At 47.5% G+C, this 22,387-nt stretch overlaps 1 protein-coding gene across 2 annotated transcripts; it reads right to left on the bottom strand.

Annotated features, from left to right (window-relative positions):
* Window positions 1-1,159: 1,159 nt before the first annotated feature.
* On the bottom strand, window positions 1,160-19,731 carry LOC115398965 (E3 ubiquitin/ISG15 ligase TRIM25-like). 2 transcript variants are annotated; one of them, XM_030106044.1, is made up of 3 exons: window positions 9,595-19,730; window positions 2,118-2,267; window positions 1,160-1,851 (listed from the first exon to the last, which is right to left on the bottom strand). In XM_030106044.1, exons 1-3 carry the CDS (start codon window positions 10,852-10,854, stop codon window positions 1,774-1,776), a joined length of 1,488 nt encoding a protein of 495 aa, XP_029961904.1. In that variant the 5' UTR covers window positions 10,855-19,730; the 3' UTR covers window positions 1,160-1,773. The 2 variants fall into 2 exon arrangements, 1 of the variants encoding a protein (XP_029961904.1); XR_003932622.1 differs by lacking the exons at window positions 1,160-1,851; window positions 2,118-2,267 and adding an exon at window positions 4,551-5,553 and having other exon boundaries at window positions 9,036-19,731.
* Window positions 19,732-22,387: the final 2,656 nt, after the last annotated feature.

Raw genomic sequence — 22,387 nt, 5'->3', positions numbered from 1 at the left:
GAATAAAAGTAGCTACTTTATTATGGCATTATCTCTTCAGGTTTCTTTCCACTGGGGATTCCTACTGGACCATTGCCAACAGCTTCAGGGTCGGCGTCTCCACAGTCTCCACTATCATCCCAGATGTGGTGAAGCCATTTGGGATTGCCAAGCAGAGGAGTTTCTGCCCGTGCCCGGAGCAGCAGAGTGGAGGTCCATTGCTGAGGAGTTTGAGGAGCGTTGGAACTTCCCACTGTGCTGTGGTGCTCTGGATGGGAAGCATGTGAAGCTGAGGGCACCTCCCAACTCTGGCTCTCTCTTCTTCAACCACAAGGGGGAGCACTCCATCGTCCTCCTTGCTGTCGTGGATGCCAGGTAACAGTTCCGCATCATAGATGTCGGAGGTTATGGTCAAACCAGCGACGGGGGGATCTTGGCCAACTCCACCTTTGGTCAAGCCCTTCGTGAAGGCACGCTGCCCCTGCCTCAGGATCTGCACCTGCCAGGAGCTGACCACAGACAACTCCAGCCTCGTGTGTTTGTGGCAGACGGGGCATTCCCCCTGCGCAGAAACCTGATGTGGCCCTTTCCAGGACGTGGTGGTCTTACCCGAGAGCGGCACGTCTTCAATTACCTCCTGTCCCGAGCTCGGCTGGTGGTGGAGGATGCATTAGGATCTGGTCAGCACAGTGGAGGGCTTTTCGAGGGGCTCTTGAAATCCTCCTTGAAGTTGCAGAGAAGTGTGTGAAGGCCACCTGCGTTCTCCACAACTTCATGAGGCCTACTGCACTTCACCGTTTACCAGCGCAGAGGGGAGCAGCAGCCCAGGAAGAGCCTCTTCAATCTGTGGGACGGATGGGAGCCAACAACGCCACCAGAGACGCCACATCTGCCAGGGAGGTGTTCATGGCTCACTTCTGTGAAGAGGGAGCTGTACCATGGCAGCCAGGAGAATAGTTTTGTCCTCCACAGGACTGACACACAACGGCTCTTTTAAGAGCCACCCACTTAAAACTAAAGAGTCACAACCTTGAAATAGAAAAGACATGCAACCGGACAACAAAAGTCCAAATCAATGTTTCTACATTTGTGCTGTAAATCTGTCTTCTTTCTGTTTGCAGATAATTGTTTTGAGTGAGGACTCTACTGCTACTGCTTCAACTTCATCACTTTATTCCAGTTACAAATTAGAAGATTGTCTTAACAGGTTAAGGTGAAAACAATAAAACATGAATTCCACACTTCTGTGTCTGTTTTTGATATGACATTTTATAAATCCCATAAATGTAGTAATGTTTTACTTGGGACAATATCTATATTAGCTTTTTAAACCATGTATGTCAACTTGTTTTGTGCTTATAAATAAGACTCTAAAATAAGTGGGGGAAAAGTTATTTATTAAAAAATAGAAGATAAATTGATTTCTGAAATAAAAACTTTATACAACTAAAATAAATAACTATTTACAAGTTCACAGGGACAGGAACAGAAAAGTCCTTGATTGGAGAAGGTGCGGTGGAACAGCCTCAGCGGAGGGAGAGCAGAAGGTCTGCTTCCTCTTCTGCAAAGGATGCCTCCTCTTTTGGTTAATAAACCAATTTATTCTGTAGGCTCCAATGGTTCCAAATTTAACAGAACTGTGCTGTTTTCATATATTAATTTATGAATTTGGAATTTAACATAGTCCTTGGACTGAGGAGGCACATTCTGCAGAAGAGGAACGAGAGAAAGGAGGAACATCTCGTCCTCTGAGTGGCCTGGGTGGTGGAGCAGGAGGCGCTTCAGGTATGGACCTCAGGGTCTCCAGCATCTCCTTTTGCCACTCAGTAGGCCCGGAGTCGTGGCGCCTCTTTCTGCTTCTCTTCCTCGGACCTTCAAAGAAAAAGTCAAATGACAATGCTGAGAGCAGAAACATGTTTCACTGAAAAGTTTTTACACAAACAAAACTTGAGACAATTATTAAGAATTAACTTTTGTACAAAATATTAAACTAACATCTGTAAAATCAATCTTTAGTTTTAAATATTTTCAATCTGGAGCCAAATATATTCATGGAAGTTTTGGAGAAATGTATGTAAATTACACACCCTAAAAATTACAAAAACTAAGTACATTTTTAAAGTGAAAACTTTACACACCTGGTGGTGGAGCAGCAGAGGAAGGGCCAGTCTGCGTCGATGTTTCTGCAGCAGAGGAGCCAGCTGTGGAAGCAGCAGCAGGGGCTGGGCCAGGCAGACCCAGGGAGGACTCTGGCTGTGGTGTGTCCTCCAGCTGGGTCGACAGCTCACCTGGTTCAAAAGGGTATAATTAAAGAAATAAAAAATAAGACCTCATAAGTGCAAGCATTTGTATTGTTATCAGATTGTTTTTACTGCTATTATAGCTGCTGCAATTACACTGATGACTACTACAGCAAATGATATTATTTAATTACATGAATACTCTAAGTATTGACAGCAATGAGTCACACAATCCTTGTTTTATTTTGTCAGCCTTGTACAACATATTTTCATAGCTTCATTTGAGAGACCTCATGCACCTGAAAGCCCTGCTGCTTCTTCGTCTGGCTCCTCTGGGCGGCCTGCGTCCTGATCCTCCTGGGCCCTCCGTGGGCTCATATTCCCACTAGTTTGGCGTGGCGCCACGGAGGGCTCCAGAAAGGACAGGACGGCGAGGTACCGCCACTTGGCACCTGTCGCTGCTGCTCCACCACTCTTGTCCCTCCTTTCTCTCTCCTTCCGGCTCTCCCTGATGTAGGTGTCCCTGAGGCTCTTCCACCGCACTCGGCAAACCTCCTCTGAATGAACATACGACTAGTCAGCAAACATGGATGTAGCAATAGTGCTAACACGATATTTTGGCTAGGTAAAAAAAGCGGGTGATCTAAACTAAATAGAAGTTGGGTTTTTCTTGTTACTTACCAGGGACGCCAACCTCCTCGCTAACCCTTCTCCAAGCAATTGTTTTTCTGTTCCTGTCCCTGTAAAATGAAGAACTTTTATCCCAGAGCTCTGGGCGGGCCATTATAATGGCCATTATAACCTGGTCCTCCATGGTCGTAGTGCTTCTCTTCCGGACCGGTTCCCGCTCCCTCGCCTACATCACCATAGATACGCTCTCTGATTGGTTTGCTGCAAAATCGCGACGCGTCAAAAGTTCAGATTTCCCAACTTCAGCGTCGGACGCAAAATCAACGCCAACGCCCCGACGTGCCACGAAAACGCGTCTCATCGCGACTGGAACGCGCGTGCCCATTCGTTTTCAATTGTCTTTTGACGCAAAATTGCGGAAATCGCGTTCGGTGTGAACGCAGCTTCAGAGTTTGATTGACAGCTGCTGTCAGCTGTGTAACTGCACTGTACACCCATATATGGTCATGTCAGTTAGAGTGGGAGAGAGGAGAAAATAAAAGTTTCCGTTTGGAAAACAACTGCTCCTTGTTCCTTCCCTGTTTGGCAAAACTGAAAAAAAAATATCACATTTGATAGGAAAATTAGTTGTCTTTCAGTTGGTGAGGCTTTCAGAGCAGTCAGACTTTTAGTTTGGATCGTAGAGGCCTCAGTTTGTGAGAAGGGCGAGATTTTTCCCCATCTGGCTCCATTATAATAATAATAATAATAATGCATTGGTTTTATATAGCGCTTTTCAGGACACTCAAAGACGCTTTACATTGCATTATTCATTCACACCATACTGGGTGGTGGTAAGCTACTGCTGTAGCCACAGCTGCCCTGGGGCAGACTGACGGAAGCGAGGCTGCCAATCTGCGCCATCGGCCCCTCCGACCACCACCAACCATTCACTCTCACAACTTTCATACTAGGCAAGGTGGTTGAAGTGTCTTGCCCAAGGACACAACGACAGTTTTACGCCTGCGGGAGCAGGGATCAAACCGCCAACCTTCCGGTTATAAGACGACCTGCTCTACCAACTGAGCTACTGTCGCCCCGACATTATAACTGAGAGCAAAAAAAAAAAAAAATAAAGCAGAAGGCACACCTTTTTATTCTTGTGAAAACTGCCATATATCAAGACATTTTCCCCACTTATGTTACATCATCTTGTTCGGGAGAACCTGGTGACGTGTGCTCGCTTTGTTGATAGGAGTCACGGTTTAGTCACACTCGACACTTCTTTGAGAAGCTGGAAAAAGACGACTTTTTGTCTTTTTTTCCCATTATAACAAATGAGGGCAGGAGCAAGGCAGGATTTCAGACTTCCAAATTTGAGGGCTAATAAAATCCACACCGTTAGACTTTTGACAAAGTTGTTCACAACTTTTGTAGAGAAATTTGTCCTCTATCACGTCGCGTGACTCTTATGTCTGTACAACAAACGGTTTCGGACGAGATATTTTTTCGTGAGGAGTGATTTTGAGCAAAATTTTACTTTGAAAGGGAAATAGCAGACTTCCTGTTGGATTTAGGTCAGGGGTGTCAGTGCGTGAAATGTAGATCTTGATGAGACGAACGTGTGAGTGTTGGTTTGATCTCTCTACGACATTCCTGTGGGCCATAGCATCAATTTTACTGTTTCTAGGTGGAGCGAGAGAATAGATGGGCTTTATTTTTCCATTTTATCAAATGTTTCGCAGGTCCAGACATGCCTGCCAAATTTGGTGAGTTTTCGTGCATGTTTAGGGGGTCAAATTAGGGTTTGTTTGGGCGTCAGAATAATAATAACCGTGAGGGAAACAAACACCGGAAGAACAATAGAGACCTTGGCCGCCGGGAATGGTGGCTGAAGGCCACCATGCCCGGAGGGCTCAGTCCCTAATAAAAACCACAAGTGAAACAGTGGTAACATTTCATGTTTTTATTGAAAATATCCATTAAACATTCTCACAGCTGCTGGAAGAAATAAATGAACTTTCAGGATAATGAGTCTAAAACATGTTATCTTGAGTTCAGATGAAAGATTGATCCAAACTGAAGAACAACTGTGACCAAGAAAAACACCAAACACAAGAAACATCTGCTGGTGTGAAGGAAGCATCACAAGAAGATCTGTGAAGAATTGTTGAGCTGCATGAAGCTGGAAGAAGACACAAAGTCATCTGAGAGATTTGAGACATTTAGCAGTCCACAGTGAGACAAATGATCAAGCTGCTAGTTCCTACAACAGCCCCTGAACTTCTGCTGGAGAAAGAGGTGGAGAAGATGGATGGATGGTGTTTGTCACATGGATTGTATTCAGTCCTTCTTATTCTCCTTGCTTCTTCCTTTTCATTTCTCACCCTGCCACAGAGCTAAAAGGCTTCAGGAATGCTTTGAGCAACACAACAAACACTTTGAAAAGTTGACTTGGCCTCTGAATTCCCCACATCTCACTCAGTGGACAAACAAGTCTGATCCAAGAAGCTAACAGCTCACAAGTCAAAGGAGTCAAAGGACCTGCTTAAACCAGCAGGTCTTCAGAGGTGTAGAGGAGTCCATGTCTGAGTGGGTCAGGGCAGCTTCAGCACTTCATATTAGGGAAGTGGACATCATGACTGATTGGTCTGGATTCATTCAAACAATGGTCCAATAATCAAAGACTGAAGAGAACAATGTGAGTTTAGTGCAGACTGAACATCTGGATACAACGGCGTTGTATCCAGATGTTCAGTTGACCCGAAGGCGCAGGGATGCGACCCTCTCGTTCACCCCAGTGAACGAGAGGGTCGCATCCCTGCGCCTTCAGGTCAGGGATAGGTGCCTCACTGTTGTCTCGGCTTACGGGCTGAACAGCAGTGCAAAGTACCCGGGCTTCTTGGAGTTCCTGGGAGGGGTGCTGGACAGTGCTCCGATTGGGGACTCCCATTGTTCTACTGGGGGACTTCAACGCCCACGTGGGCAGCGACAGTGAGACCTAGAAGGGGGTGATTGGATCGCACGGCCTCCCCGATCTGAACCCGAGTGGTGTTTTGTTGTTGGACTTCTGTGCTATTCACAGTATGTCCATAACGAACACCATGTTCGAGCACAGGGGGGTCCATAAGTGCACTTGGCACCAGGACACCCTAGGTCGGAGGTCGATGATCGACTTTATTGTCGTGTCATCTGACCTCCGGCCACATGTTTTGGACACTCAGGTGAAGAGAGCGGCAGAGCTGTCGACGGATCACCACCTGGTGGTGAGTTGGATTCACTGGCGGAGGAGGAAACCGGACAGACTTGGCAAACCCAAACGTGTTGTGAGGGTCTGCTGGGAACGTCTGGTGGAACCCTCTGTCAGCATGGTTTGCAACACCCACCTCCGGGAGAGCTTCTCTTATGTCCCGAGGGAGGTTGCGGACATTGAGTCCGAGTGGACCATGTTCTCTACCTCCATTGTCGAAGCAGCTGCTCGGAGTTGTGGCCGTAAGGTCTCCGGTGCCTCTCGTGGCGCCAACCCCCAAACCCGGTGGTGGACACCGGAAGTAAGGGCTGCCGTCAAGCTGAAGAAGGAGTCCTATCGAGCCATGTTGGCTCATGGGACTCCCAAAGCAGCTGACGGGTACCGGCAGGCCAAGTGAACTGCAGCCCGAGTGGTTGTGGAGGCAAAAACTCGGGTCTGGGAGGAGTTCGGAGAGGCCATGGAGGAGGACTATCAGTCGGCCTCGAAGAAATTCTGGCAAACCGTCCGGCACCTCAGGAGGGGAAAGCAGGTCTCCGCCAACACTGTTTACAGTGGAGGTGGGGAGCTGCTGACCTCAACTGGCGATATTGTTGGACGGTGGAAGGAATACTTCGAGGACCTCCTAAATACCGTCACTACGTCTTCCATGGAGGAAGCAGAGGCTGAGGTCTCAGAGGTGGACTCATCCATCACCCAAGCTGAAGTCACCGAGGTGGTCGGTAAGCTCCTCGGTGGCAAGGCACCGGGGGTGGATGAGATTCGCCCTGAGTATCTTAAGTCTCTCGATGTGCAGGGACTGTCTCGGTTTACACGTCTCTGCAACATCGCGTGGCGGTTGGGGACGGTGCCTCTGGATTGGCAGACTGGGGTGGTGGTCCCCCTGTTTAATAAGGGGGACCGGAGGGTGTGCTCCGACTATAGGGGCATCATGCTCCTCAGCCTCCCTGGGAAAGTCTATTCCAGGGTACTGGAGAGGAGGATTCGACCGATAGCCGAACCTCGGATTCAGGAGGAACAATGCGGTTTTTGTCCTGGTCGTGGAACAGCGGACCAGCTCTATACCCTCCATAGGGTGCTTGAGGGTTCGTGGGAGTTCGCCCAACCAGTCCACATGTGTTTTGTGGACTTGGAGAAAGCGTTCGACCGCATCCCTTGTGGTGTCTTGTAGGGGGTGCTCCGGGAATACGGAGTCCGGGGCCCCTTGTTAAAGGTGCTGAAGGCAGGATTACCTTCGCAAGATGGCGATTTGACCCATCCAAGATGGCAATTTGAAACCCGGAGTCGTGCCCACCTCGGGGTGCCGAGCGGGGCCGGCAGTGTCGCTGCCGCCTGTGCCAGCGGGTTGATTCACCTGTGACCTTTTCACGGCGGGCCTGGGTTGAAAGCCTTTTTTTAAAGAATTTGTGGCGTAGGGAGGATTATCTTCGCAAGATGGCGATTTGACACATCCAAGATGGCAATTTGAAACCCGTAGTCGGGGCGGCAGTATCACGGCCGCCTGCGCCGGCGGGTTGATTCACCTGTGACCTTTTCACGGCGGGCCTGGGGTCAAAGCCTTTTTTTAAGAACTACAGTAGAAACAGACAGTGTCCTCCAGGGAGTTTTGATGATGTCATGCCTGATGAAGCAGGTAAATATGCAGGCCTGGACTTCTTCGTGTGCGTTCACGAGAAACAGAGCTTTAAAGCGGCGCCCCCTCGACCAATCAGGATAGAGCCTCAGGGGCTCTTCTGATTGGTCAAAGATACCTGGAGCGGTCGAGATTCCTTTTCAGCTCAGAACAGAGACCGATGGAAACGCTGCGCCCTTGCGGTAGTGCAATTATGCTACACTCCTAAAGGATTATCAATGGATACGCTAACATTTAATCCAAAGAAAACACAGAAAAATTAGCATTGACGAGCAAAATCCTGCCTACAGCACCTTTAAGGGCTGTCCAGTCTTTGTATGACCAGAGTAGGAGTCTGGTCCGCATTGCCAGCAGTAAGTCGGACCTGTTCCCGGTGCATGTAGGACTCCGGCAGGGCTGCCTTTTTCACCGGTTCTGTTCATCATTTTTATTGACAGAATTTCTAGGTGCAGCCAGGGGCCGGAGGGGCTCCGGTTCGGGAACCACAGGATTTCATCTCTGCTTTTTGCAGATGATGTTGTCCTGTTGGCTTCATCGAACCCGGACCTACAGCATGCACTGGGGTGGTTCGCAGCCGAGTGTGAAGCAACAGGGATGAGGATCAGCACCTCCAAATCCGAGGCCATGGTCCTCGACCGGAAGAAGGTGGCTTGCCCTCTCCAGGTCGGTGGAGAGACTCTTGCCCAAGTGGAGGAGTTTAAGTATCTTGGGGTCTTGTTCACGAGTGGGGGACGGATGGAGCGTGAGATTGACAGGCGGATCGGTGCAGCGTCTGCAGTGATGCGGTTGTTGTATCGGTCCGTTGTGGTGAAGAGGGAGCTGAGTCGAAAGGCGAAGCTCTCGATTTACCAGTCAATCTACGTTCCCACCCTCACCTATGGTCATGAACTTTGGGTCATGACCGAAAGGACAAGATCTCGGATACAAGCGGCTGAAATGAGCTTCCTCCGTAGGGTGGCTGGGCGCTCCCTTAGAGATAGGGTGAGGAGCTCAGTCACCAGGGAGGAGCTCGGAGTAGAGCCGCTACTCCTCCACATCGAGAGGGGCCAGCTGAGGTGACTCGGGCATCTGGTTAGCATGCCTTCTGGACGCCTCCCTAGGGAGGTGTTCCGGGCATGCCCCACTGGGAGGAGACCCCGGGGAAGACCCAGGACACGCTGGAGAGACTATGTCTCTCGGCTGGCCTGGGAACGCCTTGGGATCCTCCCAGAGGAGCTGGAGGAAGTGTCTGGGGACAGGGAAGTCTGGGAATCCCTGCTGAGACTGCTGACCCCGCGACCCGGCCCCGGATAAGTGGTAGAAAATGGATGGATGGATGGATGAACATCTGGATTTGATCAAATAAATCAGAGTCAATCTTTTACTTTCCAACAAGCTCATTAATTGTTGGTGAATCTTCCTCATCAGACACTTTGATTGACAGGACAGATGATCAGAGGAGCAGAGTTTTTACCACCGTCATTGTTAAAGGGATTAAAGTATGGGAGGAGTTTGTCAGTGAAGCAGCAGCCAGTGAAGGAGTAGATCGGAGCTGCAGCAGCTACATCATAAAAAGAGACCAGACCCTCCTCATAATCCACAAACACCCCCACCTTCTCAGGAGCAGAACTCAGAGACAGACGCACTGCAGGGCCTTTCAGAGCTGAGATCTGATTTCCATTTTTCAGCCATATTGTCCAGAAACCTTGATCAGGGCTCATTGTGAACCCTCCCTTCCTGTTGATGGTCTCTTTGCTCACTCCTAAAATCCATTTCGTCTTTCCTTCAACCTGAACCTCAAAGTAAAATTTACCTGAAGAGAAACTCTGTTTTCCCAAAACACTCACACATGAATCAAATCTTTCTGGGTTGTCTGGAAGATTCTTCTCCACATCACCATGACTCACTTGTTTTCCATCATCAGACAGGATGAGATTAGGATGAGCTGTATCAGGATCAAGAGTCACATCCACTGCAAACTGCTGCTTCCTCTTCAGATCAGCCTCAAACAGCTTCTTCATCTCTTTGCTGAGAGTCTCCTCCAGCTGAGCCACAGCTCTCACCACAGTCCCCTCATATGATGATGGACGGACGCTGACCTGTGTCCAGTCCTTGGTGGGTGGAGCAGCTTTCAGGGAGGAGAAGCCTTGGAGGAGGTGGAGGTGGTCTTCAGAGAGGAAGAGCAGCTCCACCTCTGAGCTCCGCATCATCAGCTCACAGATCTCCTCTTCCAGTTCTCTGATGAGATCTTCAGCCTGTTTCTCTCTGGCTTCCTCTTCCTCCTCCATCCTATCCATCAGCTGCTTCAGGCCTCTCTCAACACACTCCTTCAGAGCAGTGAACACCTCAACACGCTCTGCTTTCTCTCTGTCTGCAGCAGCTTTACTCATCTTCACACACTCTCTGATCTCCTTGATCTTCAATCGTCTCTCCTGGATCATCTGCTGCATCTCAGCCTCTGTCTTCCTCAGCTCCTTCTTCTTTCCTTCACATTCTTCACTCAGAGGAACAACCTTGTGTTTCCTGTGCTCTAAAACAGTGCACATCATGCAGACACATGTCTGCTCTCTCTGACAGAACAGCTCCAGAGGTTTATGGTGCTTCAGACACATCCTGCCTTCCAGGTTCTCCACAGGCTCCATCAGCTGATGTTTCTTCAGGACTGACACTGTCAGATGAGGCTCCAGATGAGTCTGACAGTAGGAGACCAGGCACTCCAGGCAGGACTTGAGGGCCTTCACTTTGCTTCCAGTGCAGAGGTCACAGGGAACTTCTCCTGGTTTGGCAGCTTGTTGCTCTGAGCTGCTGCTGGCTTTGAGTTCAGCTTCATGTCTGAACTGAGAAACCATCTCAGCGATGAAGGTGTTGACTTTCAGCTGAGGTTTATTTGAGAAAACCTCTTTACACAGGGGACAGTCACAGATGACCTTGGTGTTCCAGTGCTGAGTGATGCACTCGTTGCAGAAGTTGTGTCCACATGGTGTGGAAACTGGATCAGTGAACACTTCCAGACAGATGGAGCACAGAAACTGAGCTTCAGAGCGCAGATTGCTGGCAGCAGACATCTTCACACACTGAGGACAACATTGATTGAAGAGACTGTTAAATACTTTCATTGTCAATAATTCCACTTTTTTTCTGTGGTGCACCCAAATGTGCAACCACATTCTATATTATTTTATTACCTCCGCCAGGAGGTTATGGAATCACGCCGGTTTGTTGGTTTGATTGTTAGCAACAATACAGAAAAACTTATGGACGGATTGCAATGAAACTTTGTGGAAAGGTGGGTCTTGGGCTAACTTAGAATCCATTAAATTTTGGTGATGATCCAGGTCACTGTCTGGATCCAGGAATTTTTTTAAAGGATTATGTATCATTGAGAGATAGGGCAGTCTTTCACATAGTTCACATCCAGTGTGATGGAACACAAGTACTTTATGTTGATAAAAGGTGGTCCTGTGAAATTGTGGTTGAGTAATTAGTATTTACTAAACGTAATTCCAGTTCTACGAGTGCATGCGTGCCCGCCTACGGGCTTCGCTAGTGGTACTCCTCAGGCGCCAGCCAATCCACTGAGATAACAATTGAAACCTGCGCACCAATCCTAGCCGTGTGTTGGCACAGTACCACGCCCCTCCCAGAGGGTATAAACCAACAGTCGGCGTATCTCCCTCGTTCTGAATCAGCAAAGAAGGAAGCAAACAGCTGGGCCAGCAGGTAGGCGGGCACGCATACACTCGTAGAACTGGAGTTACGTTTAGTTACTACTAATTCTACGTCGTGATATGCTTAGCCTGCCTATGGGCTTCGCTATTGGTACTCACCAAGGCGGAGGCGGTAGGGGATGAATGTACTCCCAGCTGGCATGCTGACAGGATTGGTCTGGAAAAAGGTGGAAGTAAACAAACCGTACATCCAGAACAGCCGAAATAACTTCCAGGAAAAAAATGGGGCAAGGAGCCTGCACCGAGGCACTGCCCAAAAAGTGCATAAGCATCGCCATAGCGACACACACACGCCGACCAGGACGAAGCCACAGCGGCAGGCGAGGAAAACCGCAGTCCGCGACCCCACATGGGAAGCGGGAGCCAGGCCAAAGATCAACACGGCAAGAGGCAGAAAACTCCTGTTCCCGGTAAACACCGACAGGGTCACAATATACGCCAGCCAAGGCAGAGCCAGAGCGGCAGGCGGGGAAAACCCTGGGCCGCGACCCCACTCGGGAGCCGGGCTAAAAAGACCAAAAACGGCAAGCGACAGAACTCCTGTTTCCGCTAAGCACCGCCGCGGTCACAACATCTGCAAGCCGCGGCAGAGCCAGAGCGGCAGGCGGGGAAAACCCTGGGCTGCAACCCCACTCGGGACGCAGCAGCCGGGCCACAGGGACCAACACAGTTCAGCAACAGAACACGTGTTCTCACTGAAAACCGACATGGCCACAGTGTCTGTGCACATATCCATCAGATATGAACGCACAAAAGTGGACGTGGAGGCCCAGGAGGCAGCCTGGCAGATATCACTCACCGTGATCCCTCTGCATAGGGCCGCAGAGGCACTCACATGTCGTGTTGAATGAGCACGAATCACTGCCGGCGGCGAGAGATTCTGTGCCTCATAGGCAGCTGCAATAGCGCCCCCCACCCAGTGGGCGAGACGTTGAGAGGTCAGCGGGGCTCCACGCCCCCTAGCTCCAAACCTCACAAACAGCTGGTCCGTAGCACGAAAGCCAGCTGTGCGCTGGACATAGTAACGCACTATGGTAGTAACGGCTATGTAACGGCTATGGTTGCAGTGCCCTGACCGGGCATTGCAACCATAGCCGTGGGTTGTCCTCAGACGAGCCAGGCAGGGAGCCAAGCATTCTGATCCAAATCACTCGCGACCGGAAGTCCGAAGTGCTCACCTTTGGACGAAAGGCCGGGTTAGGCCAGAGGTGCACGAGTACTCCATCCTGGCTGAACACCATATAGGATGGGTGAACCGACAAGGTGCAGAGATCCCCAACTCTCTTGGCGGATGCTAGTGTAACCCACATTAAAAAATGACATCATGGTGTAAATAGTTGATTAAAAATGTAATTTAAAAAATGTATAAATTCATGTGAGGTTTAAAAATGTGTGTATGTAATTATTTTGGATGTTTAAAAATCGTTGTAGCCTCCCTTATGTGTATTAATTTAGAGTTGTCAGACAAAAAATAAAATGTGACGCTGCCCCTTTAAGAGTTGCGGTGCACTCTTCGGAAGCAGGAAGCTCAGTGCACGGAGCCGAAAGCCGGAGAAGACGCGAGAGCAGCTAGTTAAGAAAAGGAGGACAAACAAATGAAAAAAGACTAGTGAAGGGATATTCACAGGGTCTTTGATTCTTGAGAGCCTAGGATTGTGAACTTCAGCGGCTTTGGTGAGTTAAAACTTTGGTTTTTCTGGTTTTATTCACCGTTGTGACGGCCACGCTGCAGAGCGAAGCATGGCGGCCGCTGAGCCCCTCTTTTTACCTCACGTTAAGAGTTGTTTTATTTTCTTTAATTGATATGGAAGATGCAAAAAGAGATTTTATGTTACTATTTTGAGCATGTGATGGATCTGTTTGTGTAGCAGAAATGTTTAATGTGAGACTGATTTATTTTGCTCATGGCCTGTTATACAGGTCAGGTTTTTTCCCCCCTCCCCCCACCTTTCCCCTTTGCCCACATGGCTTCATGCAAGCCAAACTAAGGAAAGGATCTTGCCCATGATGTGTGGGGAGTGAGCACACTGGACAACAGAGTAGGCGAGCCACCCAAGAACCACTAGATTGGAGAACCTGCGTTGTGCTGGTGAAACCATCACTACACACCAGTGGACAGACTGGGGTAAACTGCTGCCAGAGTGGTAGGAGTATCAAAACCTCTTCATCCTATCTCCTCTTTCTTTTTTTTTTTTCCAAAGCAATTTGAGGACTACAACTGGATTTTTGGTTTCACATTAGATCGAACGAACTGTTTCTTCTTCTCCCTTTTTGGACTAGAAATCCTTGATTTGATCTGGAAGTAATTTGAACTGAATTTGAAAGACTTTCATTTGATTTTGATTGATGTTTTATGTTGAACTTTTTCATAATTGTCATGATTGTGAAGTGTTGCAATATAATTCATGGTTGATCTAAGAAGGTATTTCACCTGTTGAAAGAAACAAAGAGTTAACTCAGAGATAAAGAAACTAAAATAGGAGAAACCTATTTACCTGAATTAAATCTTAGTTTGACCTGTCAAATCAAACTAGAAGATTAAATACATTTAAGCTGAAAAAACGAAACTGAGAGAGTAGATTTCATTTTCTTAAAAATCAGTTTTCATTAATTCATTTTCTTTAAATCCCTGCAGGATAATTGTTTATTATTTCATTGCAATTGTTGTGTTTTCATGTTCAAACTGTTTGATAAATTGAGATTTCTTGACCTGAAAGTGTCTGGTCTTTGGTCTCTTTCTGCACTGTTATTCCACTCTTAGAGCCTAGATCTGGTCCAGTAGCTCTACTTTTATACTCATCCATAAGAGTGCTACATAAATTTGGCGAGCCCAGCCAGGAGTGGCTTAAACCAGATGCAATTTGATTCCAGAGACCAGATAACTGTACCGTGAACATGGACATCATCCAGACCAAAGGTGTTAAAATCCCAAACTCACTCTTAGTTAGTGGGTTAACTGATACAGAAACGGATGAAGAGCTTTATGACTTCTTGAAACAATATGGTTCCATTCAGAACAGAGTCCCAGTTGATCTACCTCACCCTGAGTTAGGTTTGCAGATCATTATTGTGTACACATATGGCACGGCCATACAGTCACTCTCACCTTTATTGCCACACAGACTTGCCAGCAAATCTCAGAAGGATGTCACTTACCTTATTGAGGCCTTAGCAAATGTTTACACACCTGCAATCAGCCAATCGGCTACAAAAACCTACCTCTCAGAGTTGAAAGAGATTGCCAAACACAGTGGCCAAGACTTTACAGATGTGTTGAAAGCAGAACTTTCTCGCATTAGTGAAACTATCGGTGAGGAAGACTCTCAAAGTCAAATCGAAAATCCTGACACCAGTGTGGACAACATTCAAGAAAAATCTCCTGAGCCTGTAGCCCAGGTGAGTCCTCAGTCACCCCAGAAAGAAAAGGCACAGCCCAATCTCAGCCTTACAGACCTCTGTCCACCTGAACTTCAAAAAGTTGTTGTTGAACACATCGTTAAACATGAAGAAACAGAAACACACACCTCATTGAGACTGAGATCTTTCTCTGGACGCACTCCCCGTCCAAACAATGAAGTGGATTATGAAACATGGCGATCCAATGCAGAATTCCTGCTGAAAGATGTGCGACAATCTGACTTACACAAATCACGAAAAATACTTGAAAGCCTCCTGTCACCAGCTATTGACATAGTGAAACATCTGACGCCTTCTTCACCTCCATCAATGTTTCTGGACATTCTTGATTCAGCCTTTGGCACAGTGGAAGATGGGGATGACCTCTATGCCAAATTCCTCAATACACTGCAAAACTTCGGTGAAAAACCCTCAGCCTACCTCCAGCGATTGCAAGTGTTACTCAACACCACTTTCAGAAGAGGCGGTGTTAATGGATCTGATCTAAACAGCCAGCTTCTCAAACAATTCTGCAGAGGCTGCTGGGATAACAACCTGATTTCTGAACTAAAACTGGAACAAAAGAAACACAACCCACCTACTTTTGCAGAACTCCTCTTGCTACTCCGCACTGAAGAGGACAAGCGGAACTCCAAAGAGTGTCGCATGAAACAATACTTTGGTACATCACGACATAAAGTTTCTTCCCATTTCCAAAGTGCTTTCAGTGCTGAACAATGTGGTTCACCACCACACAAACATGATGAGTCCAAATCTGAAATAAAAGATCTCAAAAAGCAAATCGTTGATTTGCAAACACAACTTTCAAAACTCACACAGAAAGACAGGTGCCAATCAAAGAAAGCAGCTCGACATGTAAGCGTTAAACCGACAGTCGAGGGAGCGAGACTTCAAACTACACAGCCCAGCAACCGAAATGAAAATCACAACCAGAGCAACAGACCAAGACCTTGGTACTGTTTTAGATGCGGTGAAGATGGGCATATAAAGCCACAATGTGAAGCTGAACCAAACTCATCTCTTGTTGCTTCAAAAAGAAAGCTCTTACAGGAGAAACAGGCAGAATGGGACAAGAAAAACAATCAGGCATCAGCTCATTTAAACTAATATCAGCCACCATTGAGGGACAATTGGAGGCTGAAACACCAATCAAGCGTCCCAGACAGAAACAGCACGCTTCATTAGCATGCTCATCCCCCAATCAACGAAAAGCTGAACTTCCAAAAGGGCTCATTGGAGCCAAAACTACAGCGAAAGTGACCATAGCAGACAGAGACTGTGACTGCTTGCTTGATACAGGATCCCAAGTAACTACGATCCCAAACTCATTTTATGAGAAACATTTGTCACACTTACCCATCGAGCCTTTGAACAATTTACTTGAAGTGGAAGCTGCTAATGGTCAAGATGTCCCCTACTCAGGATATATTGAAGTAGGTATCACATTTCCCGAAAATATTCTTGGTCAGAACATTACAGTGCCCACTGTCGCCCTAATTGTGCCCGACATGCGCTCAACTTTATCATCAGTTTTGATCGGAACGAACACTCTTGACATTCTTTTTGAGCAATACTCAGATACTGCCTTCCAGAGTATCCAGTCACTGCCATATGGTTACAGAGTTGTTCTACAGACACTTGAAATGAGACACAAACAGAAAGTTGACTCAAGTCTCGGAGTCGTCAGACTTTCCAGTAAAGAAGCTGAGATCATTAGCCCCAATGAAACTAAAGTCCTCAAAGGATCCATCAACTGCAAATCACTAAGCCCTGAAAAATGGGTTGTAGTTGAATCACCAACAATCTCTTCCCTACCTGGTGGTGTAATGGTAACCAATACTTTGGCAAGCCTACCCTCCAAACTACCTGGCTATATACCAGTGATCCTCAAAAACGAGTCTGATCATGAAGTCATCATCTCCCCAAAAAGTGCAATAGCGGAAATAAAAGCCATCCAAAGTGTCCAACACATCAATTCTTCCAATGCAAATACATCAATTAAACCTGAACAAAAACCAAAGATCAATTTTGACTTCGGAGACTCATCAATACCACACAAATGGAAAGAGCGGATCACTGAAAAGTTAAATTCCATGCCAGATGTGTTCGCACAACATGAACTTGATTTTGGACGAACTGACAAAATAAAACACCACATAAAGCTCAGTGACCAAACACCTTTCAAGCACAGGGCTAGACCCATTCATCCACAAGATATTGAAGCCGTACGCAAACATCTACAAGAGCTCCTTGACAGCGAAATCATCCGTGAATCAGAGTCACCCTTTTCTTCACCCATTGTGGTCGTTAAGAAAAAGAACGGCGATGTCAGACTCTGCATAGACTACAGAAAACTCAACCTCCAAACAGTGAAGGACTCTTATGCTCTACCCAATCTGGAAGAGTCCCTCTCAGCACTAAACGGATCCAAGTGGTTCTCAGTGCTAGATCTGAAATCTGGATTCTATCAGATCGAAATGGAGGAGTCAGACAAGCACAAAACTGCTTTCGTCTGTCCCCTTGGGTTCTTTGAGTTTAACCGGATGCCACAGGGGATCACAAATGCCCCTAGCACATTCCAGAGGCTCATGGAACGTTGCATGGGAGAACTAAATCTGAAACAAGCTCTCGTTTTCATCGACGACCTGATAGTGTTCTCTGCAACACTAGAAGAGCACGAAGAGAGACTGTTGAACGTCCTCAACAGGTTGAAAGAATTCGGCCTAAAACTTTCTCCAGATAAATGTAAGTTCTTCCAGACTTCTGTGAAATATTTGGGTCACATTGTGTCTGAGAGAGGCATCACGACAGATCCCGAAAAGATTTCTGCCCTCAAAACCTGGCCAAAGCCAACTAATCTGAAAGAACTAAGAACCTTTCTAGGTTTCTGCGGTTATTACCGCCGGTTCATAAAAGATTATTCAAAGATTGTGAAACCCCTCAATGCTCTCACTGCTGGTTATCCGCCAGTGCGGAAACACAGTAACCTCAAAGTGAACATGGAAAAGTACCATAATCCCAAAGACACATTTGGTGATAGATGGACTACGGAATGCCAAGTAGCATTTGAGACTGTGATTGACATGCTGACTACTGCTCCTGTCCTTGGGTTCGCTGACCCTAAGTTACCCTACATCCTACACACAGATGCAAGTACTGTGGGGTTAGGTGCTGCACTCTACCAGGAACAGCAGGGACAGAGACGTGTCATTGCATATGCCAGCCGTGGCCAGCCGTGGCTTATCACAGTGTGAAGCCAGATACCCAGCCCGCAAACTCGAATTTCTTGCCCTTAAATGGGCAGTGACAGAGAAATTCCAAGATTATTTGTACGGAAGTCCATTCCTAGTGGTAACTGACAGCAACCCACTAACGTACATTCTCACATCTGCTAAACTTGATGCGACAAGCTATCGATGGTTAGCTGCTTTGTCAACGTTTGACTTTCAGTTGCAATACAGAGCAGGAAAACAAAATCAAGATGCAGATGGGCTTTCTCGTCGGCCACATGATGGATTGGAAAATGACTTCACATCACAAAAAGAAATGGAAAGAATAAGACAGTTTGCTCAAAAGCACTTATCCGAACCTGAACAGCGAAACTTAATCACTCAAAATACAGTTAAAGCCATCTGTGAGAAGCACCTAGTTCACTACATTGATCAGGAACCAACAGAATCACTGCCGACTGTAACCTTGGTGACGTCTCTTGCTCATCATGCAAAAGCCATACCAGAAAGTTTTGAAGAGGAAGATCAACCTGGTTTACAAGTAATCCCCCACTTCACAGCCACTGAGCTAAGAGAAAAACAACAAGCTGATGTCAGTATCCGAGAAGTGATCCACCAGATGGAGTCTGGTAACAAACCACCACCTTCCATGAGGAAAGAAATCCCTGAAGTTGGCCTGTTGTTACGAGAGTGGAACCGACTAGAACTGTTGGATGGTGTGTTGTACAGGAAAAGACAGGATGGTGCACAGACATCCCACCAACTCGTGCTACCAGAAGAACTGCGACCACTTTTCCTAAAAAGTCTACATGATGACATTGGCCACATGGGTGTAGAACGCACTCTAGATCTCATTAGAACACGGTTCTATTGGCCTAAAATGTCAGCAGACGTAGAGAATAAGATCAAGACATGCAATCGTTGCATACGACGGAAATCCCTACCTGAGAAAGCTGCACCACTATGCAACATTTCAGCAACAAGACCACTAGAGTTGGTATGTATGGACTTTCTCACACTGGAGCCAGACTCCAGTAACACCATTACAGACCATTTTACAAAGTATGCCGTGGCCATCCCAACCCCAAATCAGAAGGCTCGAACAGTTGCAAAATGCTTATGGGACCACTTTCTAGTTCACTATGGCATCCCTGAGAGGCTCCATAGCGATCAAGGCCCTGATTTTGAGTCTCGAACAATAAAAGAGCTCTGTGAACTCATTGGTACCAAGAAAATAAGAACTACTCCATATCATCCAAGAGGAAACCCGGTCGAACGTTTCAATAGGACCCTACTCAATATGTTGGGAACCCTTGAGAACCAGAAAAAAAGCCATTGGCGTGATTTTGTCAAACCATTAGTCCACGCCTATAACTGTACAAAAAATGACGTAACTGGTTTTACCCCTTACGAGTTAATGTTTGGGCGTAAGCCAAGGCTGCCAGTCGACTTGGCCTTTGGTTTACCAGTCAATCACCAACCTGTGTCACATTCACAGTACGTACAGAACCTGAAATCCCACCTTGAAACAAGCTACCAGGTTGCTGCAGAAAATGCAAAGAAGATGGGAGATCGCAACAAGTCAAGGTTCGACAAACATGTTGTTGAGTCCACCCTGAAAGAAGGTGACAGAGTCTTAGTCCGGAATGTGCAACTAAGAGGAAAGCACAAGTTAGCCGACAGGTGGGAGTCCGGTGTGTACAAAGTCCTGAAACAATGTGGAGACCTCCCAGTGTACACTGTAAAACCTGAAACTGGTGAAGGTCCACAAAGAACTCTTCATCGTGACCTTTTACTTCCATGCGGGTTCCTTCCTGTCACTCCACTGGAAGCTGAAACTTAAAAGACAGAAGTCACTAGACGGCCAAGAACACGACGACAACCACAGAGTTCGGATGAGGCTGATGAAAGCGAATGCCAACCGGGATCTGACTCTGAAGATTATCATTATGACACTTTCAGGAACCTAAGAGTAGAAACGTTAGGTTTCAGAAATGCCACAGAACCCATAAAACACACACAAGGAGAGGCAAAACCAGAATCTACAGTTGAGCAAAGTCCTTCAGTCGTAGCCCAACCCCTACCTGAAAACACTTCAACAGAAGTCTTTGACTTACCTGCTCCTGTAGAGATCAACTTACCTGTTCTTACAGATGACAATCTCCCGGATCCCAAAGAGAAAGAACTACCTGATCCTGCAAGCAACAATTTTTCTGCTGGTCAGGAACTTGGAGACCTGTTTGACGAGAACCCGGACAGTGTCGTCCGTTCTCCAAATCAAACTACCCTGGAAGAGGACAGAGTTGTTGTAGACCAACCTCAGATCGAAACAGAAAGCCGAAGATCTACTCGGAACAGAACAGCATCTAAGAGACTGACTTATCCTGAATTAGGGAATCCCTTAGTCACAATAGTTCAGTCCTTATTTCAGAGCCTAAGGGCAGTGATCACAGACTCACTAAATGATTCACATACACAAAGTTATGACTTTGTAGATATCTGAAACAATGCACAGGGACGTGCATTAGGAAAAGTGGGGAGACGTCCTCAGACGAGCCAGGCAGGGAGCCAAGCATTCTGATCCAAATCACTCGCGACCGGAAGTCCGAAGTGCTCACCTTGGGACGAAAGGCCGGGTTAGGCCAGAGGTGCACGAGTACTCCATCCTGGCTGAACACCATATAGGATGGGTGAACCGACAAGGTGCAGAGATCCCCAACTCTCTTGGCGGATGCTAGTGTAACCCACGTTAAAAAATGACATCATGGTGTAAATAGTTGATTAAAAATGTAATTTAAAAAATGTATAAATTCATGTGAGGTTTAAAAATGTGTGTATGTAATTATTCAGGAGGATTCAGGAGGAACAATGCGGTTTTTGTCCTGGTCGTGGAACAGCGGACCAGCTCTATACCCTCCATAGGGTGCTTGAGGGTTCGTGGGAGTTCGCCCAACCAGTCCACATGTGTTTTGTGGACTTGGAGAAAGCGTTCGACCGCATCCCTTGTGGTGTCTTGTAGGGGGTGCTCCGGGAATACGGAGTCCGGGGCCCCTTGTTAAAGGTGCTGAAGGCAGGATTACCTTCGCAAGATGGCGATTTGACCCATCCAAGATGGCAATTTGAAACCCGGAGTCGTGCCCACCTCGGGGTGCCGAGCGGGGCCGGCAGTGTCGCTGCCGCCTGTGCCAGCGGGTTGATTCACCTGTGACCTTTTCACGGCGGGCCTGGGTTGAAAGCCTTTTTTTAAAGAATTTGTGGCGTAGGGAGGATTATCTTCGCAAGATGGCGATTTGACACATCCAAGATGGCAATTTGAAACCCGTAGTCGGGGCGGCAGTATCACGGCCGCCTGCGCCGGCGGGTTGATTCACCTGTGACCTTTTCACGGCGGGCCTGGGGTCAAAGCCTTTTTTTAAGAACTACAGTAGAAACAGACAGTGTCCTCCAGGGAGTTTTGATGATGTCATGCCTGATGAAGCAGGTAAATATGCAGGCCTGGACTTCTTCGTGTGCGTTCACGAGAAACAGAGCTTTAAAGCGGCGCCCCCTCGACCAATCAGGATAGAGCCTCAGGGGCTCTTCTGATTGGTCAAAGATACCTGGAGCGGTCGAGATTCCTTTTCAGCTCAGAACAGAGACCGATGGAAACGCTGCGCCCTTGCGGTAGTGCAATTATGCTACACTCCTAAAGGATTATCAATGGATACGCTAACATTTAATCCAAAGAAAACACAGAAAAATTAGCATTGACGAGCAAAATCCTGCCTACAGCACCTTTAAGGGCTGTCCAGTCTTTGTATGACCAGAGTAGGAGTCTGGTCCGCATTGCCAGCAGTAAGTCGGACCTGTTCCCGGTGCATGTAGGACTCCGGCAGGGCTGCCTTTTTCACCGGTTCTGTTCATCATTTTTATTGACAGAATTTCTAGGTGCAGCCAGGGGCCGGAGGGGCTCCGGTTCGGGAACCACAGGATTTCATCTCTGCTTTTTGCAGATGATGTTGTCCTGTTGGCTTCATCGAACCCGGACCTACAGCATGCACTGGGGTGGTTCGCAGCCGAGTGTGAAGCAACAGGGATGAGGATCAGCACCTCCAAATCCGAGGCCATGGTCCTCGACCGGAAGAAGGTGGCTTGCCCTCTCCAGGTCGGTGGAGAGACTCTTGCCCAAGTGGAGGAGTTTAAGTATCTTGGGGTCTTGTTCACGAGTGGGGGACGGATGGAGCGTGAGATTGACAGGCGGATCGGTGCAGCGTCTGCAGTGATGCGGTTGTTGTATCGGTCCGTTGTGGTGAAGAGGGAGCTGAGTCGAAAGGCGAAGCTCTCGA

The sequence above is a fragment of the Salarias fasciatus genome, chromosome 13, assembly GCF_902148845.1.
Source record: "Salarias fasciatus chromosome 13, fSalaFa1.1, whole genome shotgun sequence".
In the NCBI taxonomy this organism is placed as follows: domain Eukaryota; kingdom Metazoa; phylum Chordata; class Actinopteri; order Blenniiformes; family Blenniidae; genus Salarias; species Salarias fasciatus.
This window is presented reverse-complemented; position numbering and strand designations above follow the sequence as displayed.